General features: G+C 41.0%; 1 protein-coding gene across 3 annotated transcripts in view; it reads left to right on the top strand.

Moving 5' to 3' along the window:
- The window catches only part of ITGB6 (integrin subunit beta 6), a 69,452-nt gene that overhangs the window by 25,987 nt on the left and 23,098 nt on the right, over window positions 1–20,367 (top strand). For all 3 annotated transcript variants that reach the window (XM_024735951.1, XM_024735953.1, XM_024735952.1), the window contains 3 exons: window positions 7,916–8,005; window positions 14,321–14,455; window positions 14,677–15,094. In XM_024735951.1, the coding sequence (XP_024591719.1) occupies window positions 7,916–8,005; window positions 14,321–14,455; window positions 14,677–15,094 (643 nt within the window). The remainder of the gene's footprint in view (window positions 1–7,915; window positions 8,006–14,320; window positions 14,456–14,676; window positions 15,095–20,367) is intronic.

Genomic DNA, 20,367 nt, shown 5'->3' on the forward strand with positions numbered 1-20,367 from the left:
AGTATCTTGTTGCCCTTACGGTCTTGAATCTTCACAAAGTAATCAGAAAATTTTTGAAACAGAAAATTTTGTTGAGCTTGAACAATTTGGGCACATTTTATTCACTAATTCAGGGTTTGGCATACTACTTCTATAGGGTTGCCAGATTTAGCACATAAAAATACAGGATGTCCAATTAAATTTGAATTTCTAAACAGCAAATAATTTTTTATGTTTTAGTATGTTCATGCAATATTTGGGCCACATACTAAAAGCTTTGAAAGAATTACTAAGAAAAATGGAACAGAGAGTACAGCAATGGGGAATAATGGAAGAGGAGAGTGTGAGACCTTACTTCCATAGGATCTTCAGGGAAGACCCTTTTTAAGAAGTGATGAATAAAGCAGCAACCTGAAGGTTAAGAGCAGTCAAGAGGAGAAGGAGTGTGCAAAGGCCCTGAGGTAGCAAAGTACTCAGTGCTCAGTGTGTTTGGCAAACTGCAAAGAGGTTTGTCAGCCTGATGTGAGCTGGGGTAGAAGGGGATGGAGTGGGAAAGGTAGGCTAAAACAAGACCCCCCAGTCTTAGTGCTATTCCATGGATAGAAGGCATTCAAAACCACCACTTTTGTTGTTGAGTAGAAAATAGATGTCACAGGTGTATGACAAACTGAGGTCACCATATGGGTTACAGGTGTATAGTTTTAAAAACATAACACCTTTATTTTCCAAATTGCCAGAGCTATTCCTGGAAGCATCCTCTCGACAACAAGAATGGTGTGGACCAGACATTCTTAAACTTTGGCGCTGATTAGAATCATCTAAGAAGCTTTCTAAAAAACCCAAGGCCCAGGTCACACCCTGATCCAATTAAATCAGTATCTCGGGGGCTGAGACCCAGGCATCAGTATTTTTAAAAATCTCCCTTGGTGTCTCCAATCACCCAGGGAGGCTGTTAAAATATAGACTCTGATTTAGGAGGTCTGGGCTGAGGCCTGAGATTTTGCAATTTTATTTTCTTTTTTTTTTTATTGAGGTATAATTGACATATAACATTATGTTCGTTTTGTCTGTACAACATAACAATTCAATATTTGTATACACAGCCCAAAGAGGTCACCACAATAAGTCTAGTTACCGCCTGGCATCTCACTGTTACATTTTTTTCTTGTGATGGGAACTTTTAAGATTTACTATCTTAGCAACTTTCAAATATGCAATACAGTATTATTAACTATAGTTACCATGCTGTACATTACATCCCATGACTTATTTTATAACTGAAAGTTTATACCTTTGGATTCCTTCACTCATATCACTCCCACTTCCTGCCCCCACCCTCACCTCCCCACCCCTGGCAACCACCAATCTGTTCCCTGAATCTATGAACTTGGCTTTTTTGTTTGTTTATTTTGTTCTGATTTGATTAGTTTTGTTTGTTTTTAGATTCCATGTGTAAGTGAAATCATATGGTATTTGTCTTTGTCTGTCTGACTTGTTTAACCAAGCATAATGCCCTCAAGGTCCATTCTTGCAGCAAATGGCAAGATTCCTTTCATTTTCATCACTGAGTAATATTCCATTGTATATGTATACAATATCTTCTTTATCCATTCAGCCATTGATGGGCCCTTAGGTTGCTTCCATATCTTGGCTATTGTAATAATGCTGCAATGAACATGGAGTGCATGTATCTTTTCAAATTAGTGTTTTCATTTTCTTTGGATAAATACCCAGAAGTGGAATTGCTGGATCATATGATAGAAATAAACCTACTCATGTGTGGTCAATCAATCTATAATGAAGGAGGCAAGAATATACAATGGGAAAAGGACCATCTCTTCAATAAACGGTGCTGGGAAAACTGGACATCCACCTGTGAAAGGATGAAACTAGACCACTATCTTCCACAATATACAAAAATTAACTCAAAATGGATTAAGGACTTAAAATGTAAAACCTAAGACTATAAAACTCCTAGAAGATAACACAGGTGGTGAGCTCCTCTTGACATCAGTCTTGGCAGTAATTGTTTGGATCTGACTCCAAAGGCAAAGGCAACAAAAATTAAACTGAATAAGTGGGACTACATCAAACTAAAACACCTCTGCACAGCAAGGGAAACCATCAACAAAATGAAAAGGCAACCAAAGAATAGGAGAAAATATTTGCAACCCGATAAAGGGTTAATAACCGAAATATATAAAAAACTCATACAATTCAATAGTTTTAAAAACATCTGATTTTAAAATGGACAGGGGGGCTTCCCTGGTGGCGCAGTGGTTGAGAATACGCCTGCCAATGGAGGGGACACGGGCTCGTGCCCCGGTCCGGGAAGATCCCACATGCTGCGGGGCGGCTGGGCCCGTGAGTCATGGCCACTGAGCCTGCGCGTCCGGAGCCTGTGCTCCGCAACGGGAGAGGCCACAACAGTGAGAGGCCCGAGTACCGGCAAAAAAAGAAAAAAAAAAAAGGCAGGGTAATCTTATTAAGAGACGATCTGAAGTATCTTCAGGAACAAATACTCAGTGTAGGCCCTTTGTTCTCTCAGCCTCCATTCTCCAATGCCTCTCTGTGCATTTGTTTGTCTCAGAACAGTCACGCACGGTGGGCCATTTGTCTTCCCTTATCGCACTGTGACTGCTGCCGAGCACTCGTTCAGCTGTGCGCTGCAGCTTCTCGGCTGACAAGATAATTACATTCCAGGGCAGACTGGGAGAAAGACAGGGAGTGCTCAGAAGTTCCGAAGCCAACTACCTAGTCATCGCTGGTACAGACTTCAAGATCAAGCACCTGATCTAATTAGCACACCCCCATCGCTGCCGGTCTGACTGTGGAATGCTGACAATTAAAAGCCTGAAGGCAAAGCCGATATCAGGCAACCCAGAGACAGACATTCACGCTACCTAGTGCCAGAAACAATTACATATTCTTTTTGGAATCTTGGGAGTCCTAGTAACACAGTCGAGCCTGGGGGTAAACTTTTGCATAATACTGGGAGCCCTGCGTTTATCGGTAATGAACAGGAGAATAAAACCTCACAAAAATGAAAGACCTCACGGGAAGAAAGCCTACTGATTACCTTCAGAAGGACTTATTTCAGCCAACCCAGCCGGCCCCCAGCTCTGGAAGAAGCACACTTCCTGACAAAAGCGGGCTTTCACCTGCAAAGAGCTGTTTTTCTTTGACCAGATAAAAAGTACAGTACAGTCCCCCAGGAAAAAAAAATGTTTTTGCCTCTATGGTTTCACGACTTCTTACGTTTCTTTCAAGATGTAGCCTTTCAATGTGAAAGTGATTACGGACACAAAGCTTTTTCTTCCTTTCTTTTTGCTTCGAGTAGGAAAGTGTTCTATAATCTCTAAACCCCTATATATATAAATACCAGGCTTTATTACCTTAACTTCCCGATGAGACCAACCCCCGCCCCACCATGTCTGCTGGCATTTGCACAGTGAGCACGTAGAGCCCAGTGAGCGCTTGCTTTAAAGTCAAGACCTGTTTTTACCACTTATTAGCCCTGTGACCAGGCAAGGTACTCACTTTTCCAGGTAAAATGAAGGCTTAAAATCTTTAAAGATTAGGGACTTCCCTGGTGGCACAGTGGTTAAGAATCCGCCTGCCAACGCAGGGGACACAGGTTCAAGCCCTGGTCCGGGAAGATCCCACATGCCGCGGAGCAACTAAGCCCGTGCACCACAACTACTGAGCCTAGAGCCTGTGCTCCGTAACAAGAGAAGCCACCACAATGAGAAGTCTGCGCACAGCAACGAAGAGTAGCCCCCGCTCATCACAACTAGAGAAAAGCCTGCGTGCAGCAACGAAGACCCAATGCAGCCAAAAATAAGTAGAATAAATAAATCAAAAACTATATATCGGGCTTCCCTGGTGGCGCAGTGGTTGAGAGTCCGCCTGCCGATGCAGGGGACATGGGTTCGTGCCCCGGTCCGGGAAGACCCCACATGCCGCGGAGCGGCTGGGCCCGTGAGCCATGGCCGCTGAGCCTGCGCGTCTGGAGCCTGTGCTCCGCAGCGGGAGAGGCCACAACAGTGAGAGGCCCGCGTACTGCAAAAAAAAAAAAAAAAAAAATTTTAGCAAAAAAATATTTAGTAAGTATAGTTAAAGAACAAGAACAGTGGCGTTGGTTAATCATATAATGTTGAAAATAAACGGCGCTGAGCATAAAATCCCTCCACATCGGTGAGGCTCCATAGAAAGCGTTAAGCAAGCACAAAGTCTAAAGAGAAGCAGCAGTTTGCTCTAAATATTTGGTTTTACAAATTCTTTATTGAAATGCTACTAGCAGATATACGGCCAGTTGACTTCTGACTTCCCCCCCTCCGACGAGGCACATGAGAAGTGCGGTCTGTGTAAAACGGTGGCTGACAGGTCTGAGGTGGCGAGGAACCCATGATGCTACGGCAGAAATGTCACCAGAGGAGGACATGAGGGCACGTTCGAGTCACCATCCAAGGCAAAAACCCAATCACAATGCCCAGCAAGGATACAGCCAATTATAAACTGTACCCCAGAACAGAGCCAGACTCTGAACCTGGAGGTGAGAGTGAACCCAACAGGAAGTACAGTCAAAGCAGGAATGAAGGCCCCATCAGCAGCTGTGTCTTCCATGGGGAGAACAGCAGTATAGCACCAAGAGCAGCCTAGAGGCTGCCAAGGTCCTCAACCTGAGTCTCTTTAAAGAAAAAACCAACCAACAGCCGGTCTACGGCTACCTGGGGCTGCAGGTATGTGGGGCTGCGGCTCCCCTGCCCTCAGCCCAGCAGGAGTGCACCCCTGATTTCTGGCAGCCGGACGCCCAGAGGCCCTGAACTTAGTGACGCTCTCTGAGAGGAACCTGAAGTGTGCAGGTGTGAATCCAGGTACTATCTCCTGAAGCCTTCGATGCCTGCCCGCTAAATCGCGGCCTGTCCACTTCTGATCCTCTAGCCTTGACAAACAGGAGATTTCTAGGGAGCAAATGCAGACTGTTGGACAAATACAAAATCTTTTTTGAGGTTGGGGCAATGTGAACGAAAAAATAGGGCTTGATGAAAGAAGTTAAGGAAACGAAGGTGAACAGAAAAAGCCGACCTTGCAAACACGAGTGAGAAAAGCAACCTCAGGAACTCCTGGGTGGCATGGTGGGGAGGAAAGGGAGAAAATCCATAATTAAGATAATCCATGGACCGAGAACAGGGAACGTAAGCCCAAGAAATTCAAGTCCAAGCATAGGAGTTTGCATTTCTACTCAGCTCATGCCACGTTGCGTCTTCAGAGTTCATCATTTCTAATACCCAAGAGTTCTCTTTTCCGGTCACACTGCTATAATTTATCACACCCAGGCATGCAAAATCATCCTTTTTCTAACATTAAACATGTTTAATCAGGACAATTTATAATAACACTTTAGGGCTTTAGTGACTGAATTTGACACGTGATATTTACAGTAATCATAATACTACAAGATTTAAAGTGTAATGTTTTTACAGTGTTAGATCAAGAAGCCAAATTGTCCATGTTCTTAGTTAGTTATTTGCAATGCTTCTGGGGGGAATCAGCATCCAGAAATTAATTAATAGTCTTCCTCTCCACAATGATCAGTGTCATCCTGGGTACTTCTCCTAGATGCCAACTCCTTTGTACCCTCACTCTGGTGACGATCAACAAATGTGATTAATGTTAAACCACTCGTCCTAGTAGCCAAAAGCCAAATGTCACACCACATGCAGGATCGTAATTATGCTTTAGGAAGTAGATGGATTTGGCTTTGTTAACCAAGAATTAACCCAGAATCTGGAGGCCCCTTGAACTATTGCGTCTGGAAAATACCCATTATGTCTTGGCCTGGGGGATACCAGGACATTTTTCAAGGATAGCAGTTTCATGCAAAACTAAGGGCCTTGAAATTCCTTTTCAAAAGGCTCTAAACCTTTCTTTGTCAAACTCTAAAGTTTCCCTCTGCCTTCTCTTCTGGAACCAGTCAAATTTACACATATTCCAGCTCCACTTGAGTGAAATTCAAGTTCCCATTTAGGTATTTGCTGTTAACCACAGCTCTCACGCTTCATGGCCCTTTTGACATGTGTTTATTTGAAAAGTGAGTCGATGAACCAGTGCCTTCCTCGTATTTGACAAGCTGTATCTGACTTGGGGACCCACCTCAATAGTCAGTGATGGAGGGGCCCAAAGTAACGGGAGGGATGTTACCTGGATTATTATCCACAGCCCCTTCAATAATAAAACACAGTGTCAAGGCAGATGGACGACTGACACTTTTTTAACAGTTCAGCTTTCCATCAGCTTCAAACTTAAACACAATTATGAATGGTGAAATAAGTAGAACATTGCAAAACCCACAAATTAAAACCAAAGCCCATTTTTCCATAAATGAGGAGTAGAAGGTTTGGATTTGAGCCGGGTGCCCACCTCTTGCAAGTGCCCGGGACCTCCCAAAACATGTTGGTGTTCCCACATCACCCTGGCTTCATTTGTTCCTCCCTTGGGTTCCCCTCATCCTGATTTATTTACTTACTATCATGATTATTAATTCTGATTTAGTTTTGTGCATTTTCTACACTACTTAAATCTTCTTTGGAATAAGATAGGATATCATTATGCTTGAACCTTAGGAGATGCCCTAAATTCTTCACTCAAAGCTTAGTTTTCTTTCTTTGCCTACAACTGTGATAAATTCACTCATCGGATTTCACAATACACGGAAACTTTAGAAGAGAACAGCTGACAAAATGAGTGATCGTTTCTTCTTGATGTAGCACGGCATATTAAGCCTACTGAATTGATGTTGGTGAATGCAACAGCAAATGAATAAATGAGTGAGTTGGTAGGCGAGTGATACCTTACAGCTTAACAAGGAGAAGACAGAAACTAAAAACAAAGAAATGAAACGAAAGCATAGCAGTTGGGGTCCACTTGGTAAGGATGTGATCTATCTGCAAATTCTACGGATAGAAGCCTTTGACGATTATAGAGTTACAGTTAATATTGATATGTATGACTATTTCTTCAAGAAAAAAGTCAAGGTATGCTTGAATGTCTTTATTTATGAAGACAAGAACGTGTCCTGTACATTTTCGAAAACTTTCTGTTTGAAAATAAAGTTTTAAAACATAAAACTTAAGGAAGGGGTAATTTTCAGCTGTCTAGAAAGTTGCCTTCTTTGAAACGCTTCAGTCCTCGGCCATGTTTGGTACCTGAAGGGATGAGCTAATATTGTGAGTTCTCCTCTGGTAGGAACGACATCTCAGGGGAAGCAATGTAGGTGGAGAATGCAGACAGTTTAAAGGTAGGTGCTGATTCACAGGGTCATGATGTGTGGGGAGCGATCCCAACCAACCCCAGTACCATGCTGACATCCCTAAAAGTGTACTCATTACTTCTAGGAAAGGGGGAGTTAACAGCAAGCATCCAAACAGTTCACTCCTTTGCTCCACCAAGCGATTGACAATGATTGACAATTAAGACCTCTGGACTGAATGACCTGCAGGGCGACCTGAGAGCAGTGAGGACCCACGTGACCCAAACCTTAGTTTCTGCAATGCTACAAAAAAGAGAAGACAGTTCCTGGTAGTATGCTCAGAACTTTTTAGACAAAGGATGCTCCACGAATGGAAGATGTTATATAAGTGTTATTTCTATTTGAGACTTGAGTCCCATTGTGATGTAAATCACAGCCCTAGACTAAGGCCACCACAGGGGCTGGATTTCCCCAGCAGCAGCTCTGGCCTTTTCATTTTTCCACCTGAGCACGGGAAGCAGCACCAGACAGGGCTACAGTTTCAGGAGAAACACCTGTTTATTACCTGGAGCCTGTTTCTCCTGGCCAGTTAAAGAGAGGTGATCTCAACCAGCAGGTTGAACCCGCACTTAATGCTTCTCAATTACATTGAGCAAAGATTGACTTATTCTTTTTCGTTTACAGAATTATGCAAAGCTCATTCCTGGAGCTACAGTAGGGGTACTACAGAAGGACTCTGGGAACATTCTCCAGCTGATCGTCTCGGCTTATGAAGTATGATATTTCACTGCTGGGTTTTCTTTTTGCATTTCTTTGGTATTTAAAAACTAAGATATGTTTTAGGCTGTTAAATGCGCTCTCCTTTGTTGGTAGAGACAATGCTTATCCAAAGAAAATCTCTCTGCATTAATGGATATAAAAAATTATATCCAAAATATAAATTTTGTTCACCTTATTTGCAGTTATTCTTCCCGGAAGGTGGGGCAGAATGTAGAAAAATCATAAACCTGATCATAAAGGTTGTTTTTATAGTAATAACCAACAACAGCACTGTCACCTGCAAAATTTTAATTCTACTGAAAAGGTTTCATGAGTCATACAATTAAGCTTCCCTCTTCTCTGCCTGAAAAAAAATTAAGTTTAAATTGCCAACGAGTAACAGAGCTACGAGAACTAACTCCACAGGCTTAATGAGACTAAATCATAACTCAAGGGAAAAAACACCAAAGCACACCAGGAACCACTTTGTAGATTTTCTGCTTTTGAGAACCGAGGAAATTTTCCACTGGTTTTATGTCATATATGTACATAAATACATTTATTTTTCTTTTGCCTTGTCTTTGTAAATTAGTGCCTGAAGACAGAATTCTTCCTTTAAAATAAGATCCATACCTACAGGGTTGCTATGTTTTCTCTCTATGTCACCGTTTTATAACTCAATCAACAGTGGATGACCAGTTGCCAACTCTTTTTTATTTCAGTTCCTAAATATCATTATCATTCCCCCTTTTTGCCTTTACTTACAAAGAAACACACACACACACACACACACACACACACACACACACACACACACAAAGATGAAGCTCTAAGTTAGGACAGGAATGAAAAAAATAAACTTTTATAAAGCAGTAAAGCTCTAATATTTGCTCTAAACAGAGTTACATAATAGCAGATGAATAAAATTCTAATTTTGATCCTTTAAAATGACAAATAAATGACCCATATGCACTCTATGCCAATACTTAGCATATACTGAACCAGCGTTTCTTGACATTTCAGAATCATCTGGAAAGTTTTTTAAAAATAGGTGTGTCCAGATTCCTCTCACAGATGTCTTGGGAGAATTTTAAGGGAAGGAAGAGTCACGTATTTTGAGAAAAAAACCCCAGTGTTTTTGACATCACCCCACCAGTTTTGAAACTCACCTTAATAGGGAAAAGCAAGTTATTTTTTCTCGAATACATTTTCTCAAAGAAGAAAATACAGATGGTCCATTAAAGTTATAGGATGAGAGGTTTTTTTAAAATTCATACCCTCAGAAACTTCAGTTTTCTTAGCTCACATAAAAATTTAATCACCATGCTAGTTCATGCATGAAATTCTTCCAGACAGGAAAGCTTGTCAACAAAATACCATAAAAACCTTCCTCCCTCTTATGCAGTAAAGTTTTAATGTGTAGAATCAAGTAAAATCACATGGCAATTCTTCACTGAATTAGAACACGCTCAATTTTCTTTAACTCAGGACTCTCAAAAGTGCTGGCCACTAATATTTTCAAAGGAGTTAAGCAAAGTAGAAAACAGTGAATTGTCAAAAATATTTCCCCTCCTGTCTGACCAGCCCTGTCTGTGCCCCTGCTTGCTCTGTCAGAGTTTATGTCTCACTTTACATCTCCAATCACTCACATAATTTACAGAGTAGTTGAAATCAAGACATCAAACATTTGAAGTGAATCTTGTGTCTTCATTTTACTGTCTCAAAAATATGAAGTGTCTGTTATTCTTATATCAAACCATCTTGCTCTAGAGGTATGATTGAAACTCTATGAGTCACTGTGAGGTATGCAACAGATCTTGGCACTGGTTCAAATTATTTTTCTGTTGTGCTATTTTTTAAATGTATCCTAAAAGGACCTTAAAATATGGGGATCCATAGACTAGATTTCTTTCCAACCTATAAAAAAGAGAGAGAAGGAAAGAGACTATATTGAGAGAAAACATAAAACGCTTCTGACTTGTAGTGGGGCAGAGGCAAACAATTTGTGTGTATGATTAGTGACGATAAACTTCAGCTCAGTATTTTACAGTGCTGTATTGACATTTAAAAAGCCTTAAATACCAGATGTGTATTCACCTGGCCATCATTCACTACTTTCCTTCCTTCCCTAACCACATAATAAAAGCGGCTGAAATATCCATACTCCCAAGGGTAAGGTCCTCTGTTGGCATTTAAGTTCCAGAAGGGAAGTGACTTGTTTTGTTTTGCCTGGTTCATAGTATATGCTCAATAAATGAATGAGTGAAAAGATGATATATACAAGCAAACACTTATGTCTTTTCTTTGGGAAATTCACATTAAAATATTCCTGGTGAAATTTGCAATATGATATTCCAATTAGATCATTGCTGAGATTTCCTTCATTTTGGTTAGATTATGTCACTCACTACTCCTAATTGCTGTCATCTACAAACGTTCAGGTCATATCCCTCATTTCTCGTTTAGTTCACAGTGTCACTGTCTCCAACACCACTCCTGTCTTATTTCTTGATGATTTCAGCCCATATGTATACGTATATATGATCCTTCCCGTACCCTGGGCTCTCAGTTTCTTGAACTCTGCTTCTGAAACGATCTTGTTCCCTTCCCTCTTAATTACCTCTTCATACCTTCACACTCTTGTCATACCTTAAACGTTATCATTGCCGATAGTCTCAGTTACATGCAATCCATTCTCTGCTCACCATTTCCAATCTTTTCACCTCACTCTTGCTAGTTCCCCTAATATTTCTTCCAACCCATCAGGATCTCCAATTAATTGACCCTGTCCTCTGTGTACAATTCCTCATCCCCTTGATGTCCTCTCTCACCTGGCCCCTCAGCTTAAATTCAAACATTGTGGTCACTCCTTAGACACACTCTCAATTCCCCTGCACCTTATAACTCCTTTGAGGTGGTTGGCCAATAGTGGTCCTGGTAAAATCCAACTGTCCACTCTGCACAGCTGAATGGGAATGGGAAAAACATACAATTATGCTACCGGATCTCACTTTAAACTCATGATCACAGACTTCAAGCTGGCCCTCAATGCTGCCCAGCAACCATGCTATATTTCTCTAGTAAACATCCAAATGGAGAGATCTAGGAGTCAGTTGATATGTTAGTGGGCACATCAGCAGAGTAACCTGGACTCTCCCAAACATACCTCGCCATAGTTTTCTGCTTCTCAACTCACGGTAATTCCATCCTTCATGTGGCTAGGACCAAAAAGCTTGAAACGATCCTTGACTCCCCCCTCTTTCTTTCACACTGTACATTTAATCCATCAGGAAATCTTGTTGACTCTACCTTCAAATTTATTTGGAGTTTGATCCAATTGCTTCGTCTACTGTCCTCATCCTGGTTGGAGCCACCGTCCTCATTCACCTGAATTATTGCAAAAGCCTCCTAAATGATATTTTCCATTTCCACCTTTGGTTTCCTACAATCTGTTTTCAACAAAACAGCCAGAAGTTTCATTAAACGTGTTAAGTCAACTCCTATTACTCTTTTGTTGGTAACCCTAATTGCTTTCTCATTTTACGTAGAGTAAAAGCCGAATTCTTTATAACAGCCTACGAGAACCCTATCAGGTCTGTTCCCCTCCACCCCATCACCTCTGACTTCACCTCCCGTTACTCTCCTCTAATTCTGCTCCAGTGCAGCAAACCTGCCCTCTTTGCTCTTCTGCTCCCAGAGCAAGGCAGACATGGTCCTCCCTTAGGGCCTTTGCATTGGCTGCACGCTCTTCCTGAAACACTCTGTTCACATATATCTGCGTGGCTAATTTCCTCTCACTTTCTTGAAATGTGACCCTAGGATCTTGCTGTGATTTATGTCATAGAGAAACAAGTGACCCTCTTAATGAATCCCACCCTGATCACTTTTTAAAAATTGTAGCCTATACCCCCTGCCCACACTGTCTTAATCTTCATTATCCCACCCTAACTTTTTTCCATAGCATTTATCACCTTCCTGGTACTACATAATTTTCTTATTTATTGTGTGGTTTCCTTTCTGTCTTCCCACACTGGAGTATAAACTCAATCCAGGGGTAAGCTATTTTAGACGTTTTTGTTTCCCAAGCACCTAGAACAGTGTCTGGTACATAGTGGACACTCAACAAATATTTTCTGAATGAATAAACTGGTAATGTAACTAGTTGAGATAAAACAGATTTAAAGGGTATATTTTAATGCTAAATTGGCAGAAATTGAAATCTTAAGACATGGTGGGAATAATCTTTAGGACTGCGAAACGACACTTTAATCTCTGACAAAGACTACATTCTGAAAAGTCAGCCTGTGCCCATCTATGGAAGGAGTGACCACGTGGGGCAAATAACAAAGCAGAGAAGAGGAGTGACTTAGAATTTACAGTCAGCACCTTAGAATTAGGAGGAAAGCAGGGTTATCGTACCATGCAGTTGGCAAAATTATATTTCAGGAAAGTTTGAAGCAGAATATGTTTTTAAAATTCTATCAATGAAATGGGTATAGGGACTCAAATCCTTTTTGATGAAGTATAACCTACTTCATAGTATTTTACAATTTGTTTTTATTCTGTTTTCTAAAAATAATTTGGTTTTGAAATTAATTGAAATTAATCTGGTTTTGAAGTCCCCCAAATACAAACTTCTATAAAAGAAAGAGGAATAAAGAAGGTCTGAATAATAACACTAGCTTTCCCCAAACAGCAGCCCTCCCTTCCCCTTCCTTGACATTCTTCCTCCTGGGAAACGTTGCCTCTACGTACCCCTCTGCCATCACCCACACGCCCTGTATCTAGTCTTCCCCTCTTCCAGCCCCGTCATCGCATATCCCAGCCACTGCATCCCTGCTCCTCATGCCTCAGGTGTGGTGAGTGCAGCAACATGCCAGCCTCCTTGACTTAAATCTTCCTGTCCCCTCCTCCGGCCTGTCCTGCACATGCCTTCCAGACAACCTCCCTGCAGCTGCCTTTTCAGTAAATCAGGCCCCTGCTTAAAAGCTTCATGGAATATTTCCCGCAGGTGTTAACCCATCTCTCCAAACCTCAGGGTTCTTTGTGGTCTGGTGTCTCCCCGGACAGTAGGGGTGCAGGCTTGGGCTGAGCCCCTCTTTTCTCCATTCTGTACCACTCCTGGCACTGAGCTTTCTCTCTTTTGGTCCCCTCACCTGAAATACCATTGTCATCCCCTCCACACATCTAAATCCAACACAGCCATTAAGGACTAGTCTTCTAATACTTCAGTCTTCGCTGACCGCCCTCTTTCCTGAACTCTCCCAAACCCTTATGTATTACACAATTTTTTTTTTTTCTAATTTAATGGTACATTGACTGACGTTGTACGTTAACTGCTTCACTTGGTTCCACCTTATTTTTTCAGCAAGATGATCATCTTGGGGGCAGAAATCCTGTCTTATACCCATTCCCCCAGACCTGGCTCTATACTAAATGTACAATAGGGGCTCTATAAATTCCAGCACTGATTTCAAGGCACAGTTTCTCTCACATTTTAACATCTCTAAAATTGGGATACATTTTATAATTAGTCATGTCTTACCAATGCTTTCAACAGAATGGAAGTCACAATGTAGTTTTCATGGTCTGCACGTGTATAATCTTGGCAGTAACTGTATGTGTTATTGTCACTTCAATTCGTTAAGCACGCTGTTGGTAGTGTCGAGTACAATTGCTATTTTTAAATATCTTCCAGGTTTGCACTATGACTCGGTAATGAAAAGTTACTGTTTGCGCAGAAATGTACCAAAACTGAATAAGAGGGAGACAAATACTGATATCAGCGAAGCAAATATTCATTGTTGGAGGAATGATCTGTATTCCTTATAAAGTAACAACCAGCTGCTTTATGGGACCTAAAAATGATGATACATAGGATACAAGTAAAGCAAGCTATTGTTATATTTTGTTACTGAGATACAGCAAAAGATTTGCCTTTTATATGCCAAGCAATGCAATTCAGGACTGGAGAAATTTTTCCAACCCTCAAAATGGATAAAATAATTTTTAAAGCAATGATAGACGGACAGGTTTGATTCATATGTAGTGCCGAATGATCTCGAGGTATTTTGTCATAGTTTAATTGTCATAAAATAATGGTGTATCTTATAATTGATGGCATCTTAGATTCGATAAAATATGATGTGTGTGTGTGTGTGTGTGTGTGTATTGCTTGCTTTCTTGCTTGATTGGTGATGTGGTGAATTTCTTTTAGACCCAATTTAATTTTATTTATTTGTTGTTTAATGAACATGATTCACAGATTCTTCTCTTCTGGCTCTATTTTTTGGTTGTGACTTCGTTCAACTCTTTATGTCTTATCTAAAGGAACTCCGGTCTGAGGTGGAGCTGGAGGTGTTAGGAGACACAGAAGGACTCAACCTGTCATTCACAGCTGTCTGTAATACTGGGACCCCCTTTCCACACCAAAAGAAATGTTCTCACATGAAGGTGGGAGACACAGTAAGTAGATGGCCCATAGGTCATCTGAAAAAACATCTAGATGATCTGTCAGAAGTTACCTTAGTGCACTGAAGCTAGACTTTTCCTTTCAAGAATTTCAAAAGCGATTTTCAAAGATTTCCTAATAAATGCTTTCGCAAAGCTGATCCCCAAGCAGCTTTGTTTCTTCCCATGCATATTGGTGGCTAGCAGAAGATAATTAGTATTTTCTTTTTTTCCAGGCTTCGTTCAACGTGACTGTGAGTATACCAAACTGTGAGAGAAGAAGCAGGCACATTGTCATAAAGCCTGTGGGGCTGGGGGACGCCCTGGAGATCCTTGTCAGTCCAGAATGCAGCTGTGACTGTCAGAAGGAAGTGGAGGTGAACAGCTCCAGATGCAGCAACGGAAACGGCTCCTTCCAGTGTGGAGTGTGCGCCTGCCACCCTGGCCACATGGGTCCTCACTGCGAGTGTGGGGAGGACACGCTGAGCACCGACTCCTGCAAGGAGGCCCCGGAACTCCCCGCGTGCAGCGGAAGAGGCGACTGCTACTGCGGGCAGTGCATCTGCCACTTGTCCCCCTATGGAGACATCTACGGCCCTTACTGCCAGTGTGACAATTTCTCCTGCGTGAGACACAGAGGGCTGCTCTGTGGAGGTAGGCCATGTCCAAATCCACCTTACAGGGCGACCGTGCACGTATCAAGGAAGGGCTGTGCATCCTTTGCACCTTCCACAGCCACCTGGGCACAGCAGGTGCTCAATAAATGTTTGCTGATCAGTTGAGTGGGTTGACCTTTAGACTAAGGTAACTGATCTTCCCTTATGTTTTTTTCTGGCTCTGACATTCCCTAGGGGTGAGATCTCTGCCAGCTGAACTTACATCTCTATTATTATTTCCCTGGGAGTAAGTAGGTGAAAGACGGATGCCTTCTCTTTGGTTATTACCCAGACGCCACAAAACTGCATGTAATCGAACGCCATTATCTTCCAGACTATTCTGGATCAGGCTCTTGGTATCTGACTCAACTCTTAAATGCTTATTACTTCGGAAAGATAAAAAGCCAGGCTACTTAAGGAGCATACTGCAAAGGACGAGGGACACAAAAATTCTAAATGCCATGCATATTTATTAAACACCTGTTATGTAACAGATACTAGGTTAGGCACAGGGTATAATAAAGATGAATAAGGACATATGTGAAGAAGGCTATGGAAAGGGTAAAAATGAAAAATCCTTGGAATTTTTTGAGATTGAGAAAAATTTTAAGTAGCAGAAATATTTATGTTCTAATATCCTTTGTAGATGTAAAAATCACTTTAGTTTAAAGCTGTATGACATATAACATGACTATTATAAAATCATTCTGAGAGATGCACATACGTATTTAAGTACAATCTAGTCAGACAAGAATTACAAATGTGTTAATTATACTTTTAAATGATACAGATTTGTGCTACAATTGAAATCGTAACCGACTGCTGAATTTAAGCTCATGGCTTTTTTTTTTTCTTTTCACAATGTGTGAGCAGATAGCTTTTCAAAACAGAAAGCCATTATCTTTACAGAAAACTAAGCAAGTTACGTTTTCAAACCACAGTGTCAGGAACATATAAAAGAGACTGATTTTCAGGGGAAAAGGCCTTTGAAAAACATCTGATACCCTTAGAAGTGCGCCTCTGTTTCATTTCTTGGCTTTTGCTGTTGCTGCCAATAGACTCCTCTGAGGCTGCCTTCTTTCTTCCCCACCGAAGAGTGAAAAGTTTAGGGTCTGTCCAGATTGAGACACATTTCTCTCCCCTTTCATTCAAAGGTGTTTTTCCTTATCTAATGGGTGTGTTTCCAAACCCACATTGGTCTTCTTTTCACACAATGCAGACAGAACACAGCCTGAAGCCAGAGGCCGTCACCAAGTCTCGAAAAGAATCTATTCAGCAGAACCCCAGATTGCATTTCTAATAGAAATCTTTAATAAAATATGTGTGCTTAAGACATTTGAAATTGCCTTTCCAAAAAAAAACACAAAAAACTCCAAAGTGTAATCAAATACAGTATAACAGCAATTATGACCCCACCTGTATTTCACCCTTTAGATCTGAAGTCAGAGGTCTAAGGCTGTGTAAATCGATGGGTTATGTTCAGCCACACAGTTCTTCCCATTTTTTGGTGGTCTTTCAGTTTATTTTGTGTCACGCACGCAGACGGACATAGATTCAGAGTCAACTTGATCTGTGCATTTGTAGTTCAGATGGTCTGACAATGGTGCCTCTCTTTGAATCAGATACAGTGATCGCTAAAGAAATTCTATTTAGAAAATACAATTTTTTTTTCATTTGGACTCAGAAAACTTCACCAATGCCCATTTCCTTCATACATTGGGGTACTTTCCCATCCTCAACCATGACTGTTTCTCGAATGCTTTTTTATGTTCAGTAACATCTCAAAGGATGTTCCTCGATTATTAGTAACTTTCTCTTTTAAAAGGTATAACAAAAGTACAGTCATTCAAATTCAACGAAGAGCAACGGAGCACCTACTATGTGCCTGGCATTGTGCTTAGTGTAGGGATAAAACTGATCCTGGCCTTGTGAACACACAAGCTATGGTTGCTGTTGTTTGTCACAGAGGCCTGACTATGCTACAGCCTCATTTCTCATGTAAATCTCACTTATTTTACAACTAACATGCTCTGCAATGTGTTGCTTCTCTGAAGGGCCATTATCACAATGTTCTTTTCATGCACCTTCTTCCATCCATCTGTAAGCACTCAAAGATAGAGGGCTCCATTGATTTTTCCCTTGCCCAAATTCCATTAGTCATTTAAATTTTGATTCTAAGAGACTGGAAACTCTAACAGGCAAACAGCACTACAGAAAAAACTTCCTGCCATTGTGCACTTAGTTATCAGTCAGTGGCATTCCAGAAAGATATCTCCCTCTCAAAAGAGCCTGATAATTTTTTCTTGATCTTTGGTTATCATCTTGCCTCTACATGAAGCCGCTATGAAGTTTTGTTGTTGTTGTAATTGTTGTATGAACAGGTACCTTAGATAACTGGCTGTTTGTGGATATCGATTAACAACATTTGTGACTGGGTTAATGGTTCTGGAAGGCCCACAGAAAGGGAGGGTTTCTAAGTTCTGAAAGGAGCTCTTGGAAGGGTTTTCTAAAATTTCTGCCAAGTAATTCTTATATGCAGTGATACACTTGGGCATTCTCAAAGCCTTTGCAAGTGCACATTTCATTTGACAATATTTATATACCGTATACATTTTTCAGAATAAACTTCAATGTGGAAATCACCCCCCTATCGTGAAAGTAAGTTTCCCCTCTTGCTGAGGAAGAAACAAAAAGCAATTGTACTTTAGAGGACAGCTTACATATAAAAATTAAATGAATGGTTTTGGCCTAAATAACCTAACTATTCTTAGCTTTGAATTAATTAGTTCAATTATGAATTAAATAGGTTTTGAAATGCAGTCTTAATGTCATGGATCCAGATAAATTTCAAGTCATCTTTCATTAGAGAAGTGTAAGTCTTTTTAGTATATATATGTACAAATTACTATATTACCCTCTCTATATAGATATAGATGATACAGATACAGATGTAGATATATAAATATAGATATAGATATAGATATAGGTACATATACACCAGGAGAAGTCAGAATCCAGCTTCAAAATCTTTGTGGTTTATCCTTTGTTCTGTGATTTCCTACTCCATGTCTCTTAAGGCCAGGTCATGAAGATAGAAAAGTAATGACCTTCTAGACCAAAGTTTACAAGAGAAAACCCAGAATGCTTCTTTCTACAATGAACATGGCAACGTCTCCTACAAATGGAAACCTGCCTCACTTGTGATTTCTTTTACATCTGTTTGGTTTTCAGCATAATTATAGGAGTTTCAATACTGATGGATAATTTTGCTGTCAGATTCTTCTTACTGGATAGTGTTTAGGAGTAATGATAATAACTTAGATATTGCTTATTTATGGGCCAAGCACTGTTCTAAACGTTGTTATATATTATCTCAGGTAACCATCATAACAGTCTGATGAAGTAGTGCTATTAATAACCCCTCCTTACCAATGAGGAAACTGAGGCACAGAAAGGTTGAGTAATTTTCCCAACTTGTCCCAGCCCGTACCAGAGCCAGGACCCAAACACGTGCTGTCTGGCTCTACACGTGTGCACTCACCCATTACGTACTCAACCACCGCCACCATGCCCACATGCCTTTGGAATGTTGCCAAAGAGCAAAACTTGGGAGGCGATGGCTGGTGCGCTTTTCCTTTTCTGAAGAAAAGTGTCAGTTACGAAATTTGTAAGTAAATGCTGTTTGTTTGGAACAGCAAAAGCCAATTTAGGATCTTGGGCATGGCAGGCACCCAAAAAATATTAGGAAAGAGCACACAAGCCCATTTACCTGAAACACTTTATTTAACATTTTATAGTAGTTCGGACAGTACTCTGTGGCCAGTTCTTCAGGACCTCTTCAGGAGCCGCTCTTGCCTCTCAGCCTCTTCTGTGAGGATCCCTTTCTCTGATTACATCTTAAATGCTGATGCTCTCCAGGGATTTCCTCACTCTATCTGCTTGCCCTAGATGATCATATCCACATCAGCTTCAACTGCCATCTATCCCTGGTGGATTCCAAACCCCAAACTTCAAGGCTATATATACGTATTCAACCACCCATGGGTCCCTCAAACTCAACAGAACCAAAAATGAACTCATCGTCTTCCCCATCCTAAGCTGCTCTTCCTCGTCTGCCTCAGAACAATCTATTCATTTAACAATTAAGCACTCTCTGTGCCAGGCACTGGGGATAAGGCACCGCATGAGTTAGTTCCATTCCAGGGCAGTAAACAGCAGCCCCATCCAGCTAGCAGCCCAGGGGGGTGACCTGGGGAGGATTCCATCCTCTCTCTTCCCCTTCCCCGCCGCCCTGGGCATCCCATGCCGTGAATTTCACCCGAACCCTTTCCTCTCCATTCCCATGGACACTCTTCAGGGCCTCATATCTTCTTGCCTCTATTGCTGGGACAACCTCCTTGCTTTTCGGTGTCTAGTTTGACTCTCTCTACTGATGCCAGGACATTTCTAGACACATATCTATCTCTTCAGGTCTCTCCCTTACTTAAAATTTCATAACTTTCAAGATAAAACCTCTTACTTTAGTCCATAAAGCTTTTCATGATGTGATTTCTGATTTTTGTGGACCTTTTCCTCCTATCCTCACAGACACCCCATACACACCTTTGGCTTTATTCATGTGACTTTACTATGGGTATTAAGCCGGTCACGTGATTACACACTTCTGTCATTTACCTTTGCTTTTTTCTCTGCTTATAATGCACGTAACCCTCTTCTTCTATCCTTATCTTCCAAATTCAGCTCAAGCATCACTTCCTCTGGAAACTTCCCCAGATCTCTTGTCTAATTTGGAAACTTCCTCTGTGTGTATGGCACTTACCACGTTGCACTTATTAGCAGTAGTATCTATTTGCCTGTCTCCTAGACTAAGCTATAAGCTCAGCCACCTTGTCTTATTTAATTTTGTATCCTCAAGCCTAAAACAATCTTTGGCACACGATATATGCTCAATTAAAATTTGTTAAATAAATGAATTTTTTGGGCACTCACTGTATACCTGTAGGACATCTAGTTGGTGAATACAAAGCTAGGAGATTTATACATTATCTCATCTGACCACAGCCACTGGAAGCAGGTTTTATTCCCTCTACTTTATAGATGAGGCGTTCATGATTACTCAGCTTGAGTGATGTAGAGGTGGGGTTACTAAAGTCTATCTTGTATGTCTATCCTATGGCACCTTAATTGAAAGCAAAAAATTTTTTAAACTACATATATATATATATATATATATATATATATATATATATATACACACACACACACACACAC

Source organism: Neophocaena asiaeorientalis, unplaced genomic scaffold, assembly GCF_003031525.2.
Source record: "Neophocaena asiaeorientalis asiaeorientalis breed wild unplaced genomic scaffold, Neophocaena_asiaeorientalis_V1.1 scaffold72, whole genome shotgun sequence".
Classification (NCBI taxonomy): domain Eukaryota; kingdom Metazoa; phylum Chordata; class Mammalia; order Artiodactyla; family Phocoenidae; genus Neophocaena; species Neophocaena asiaeorientalis.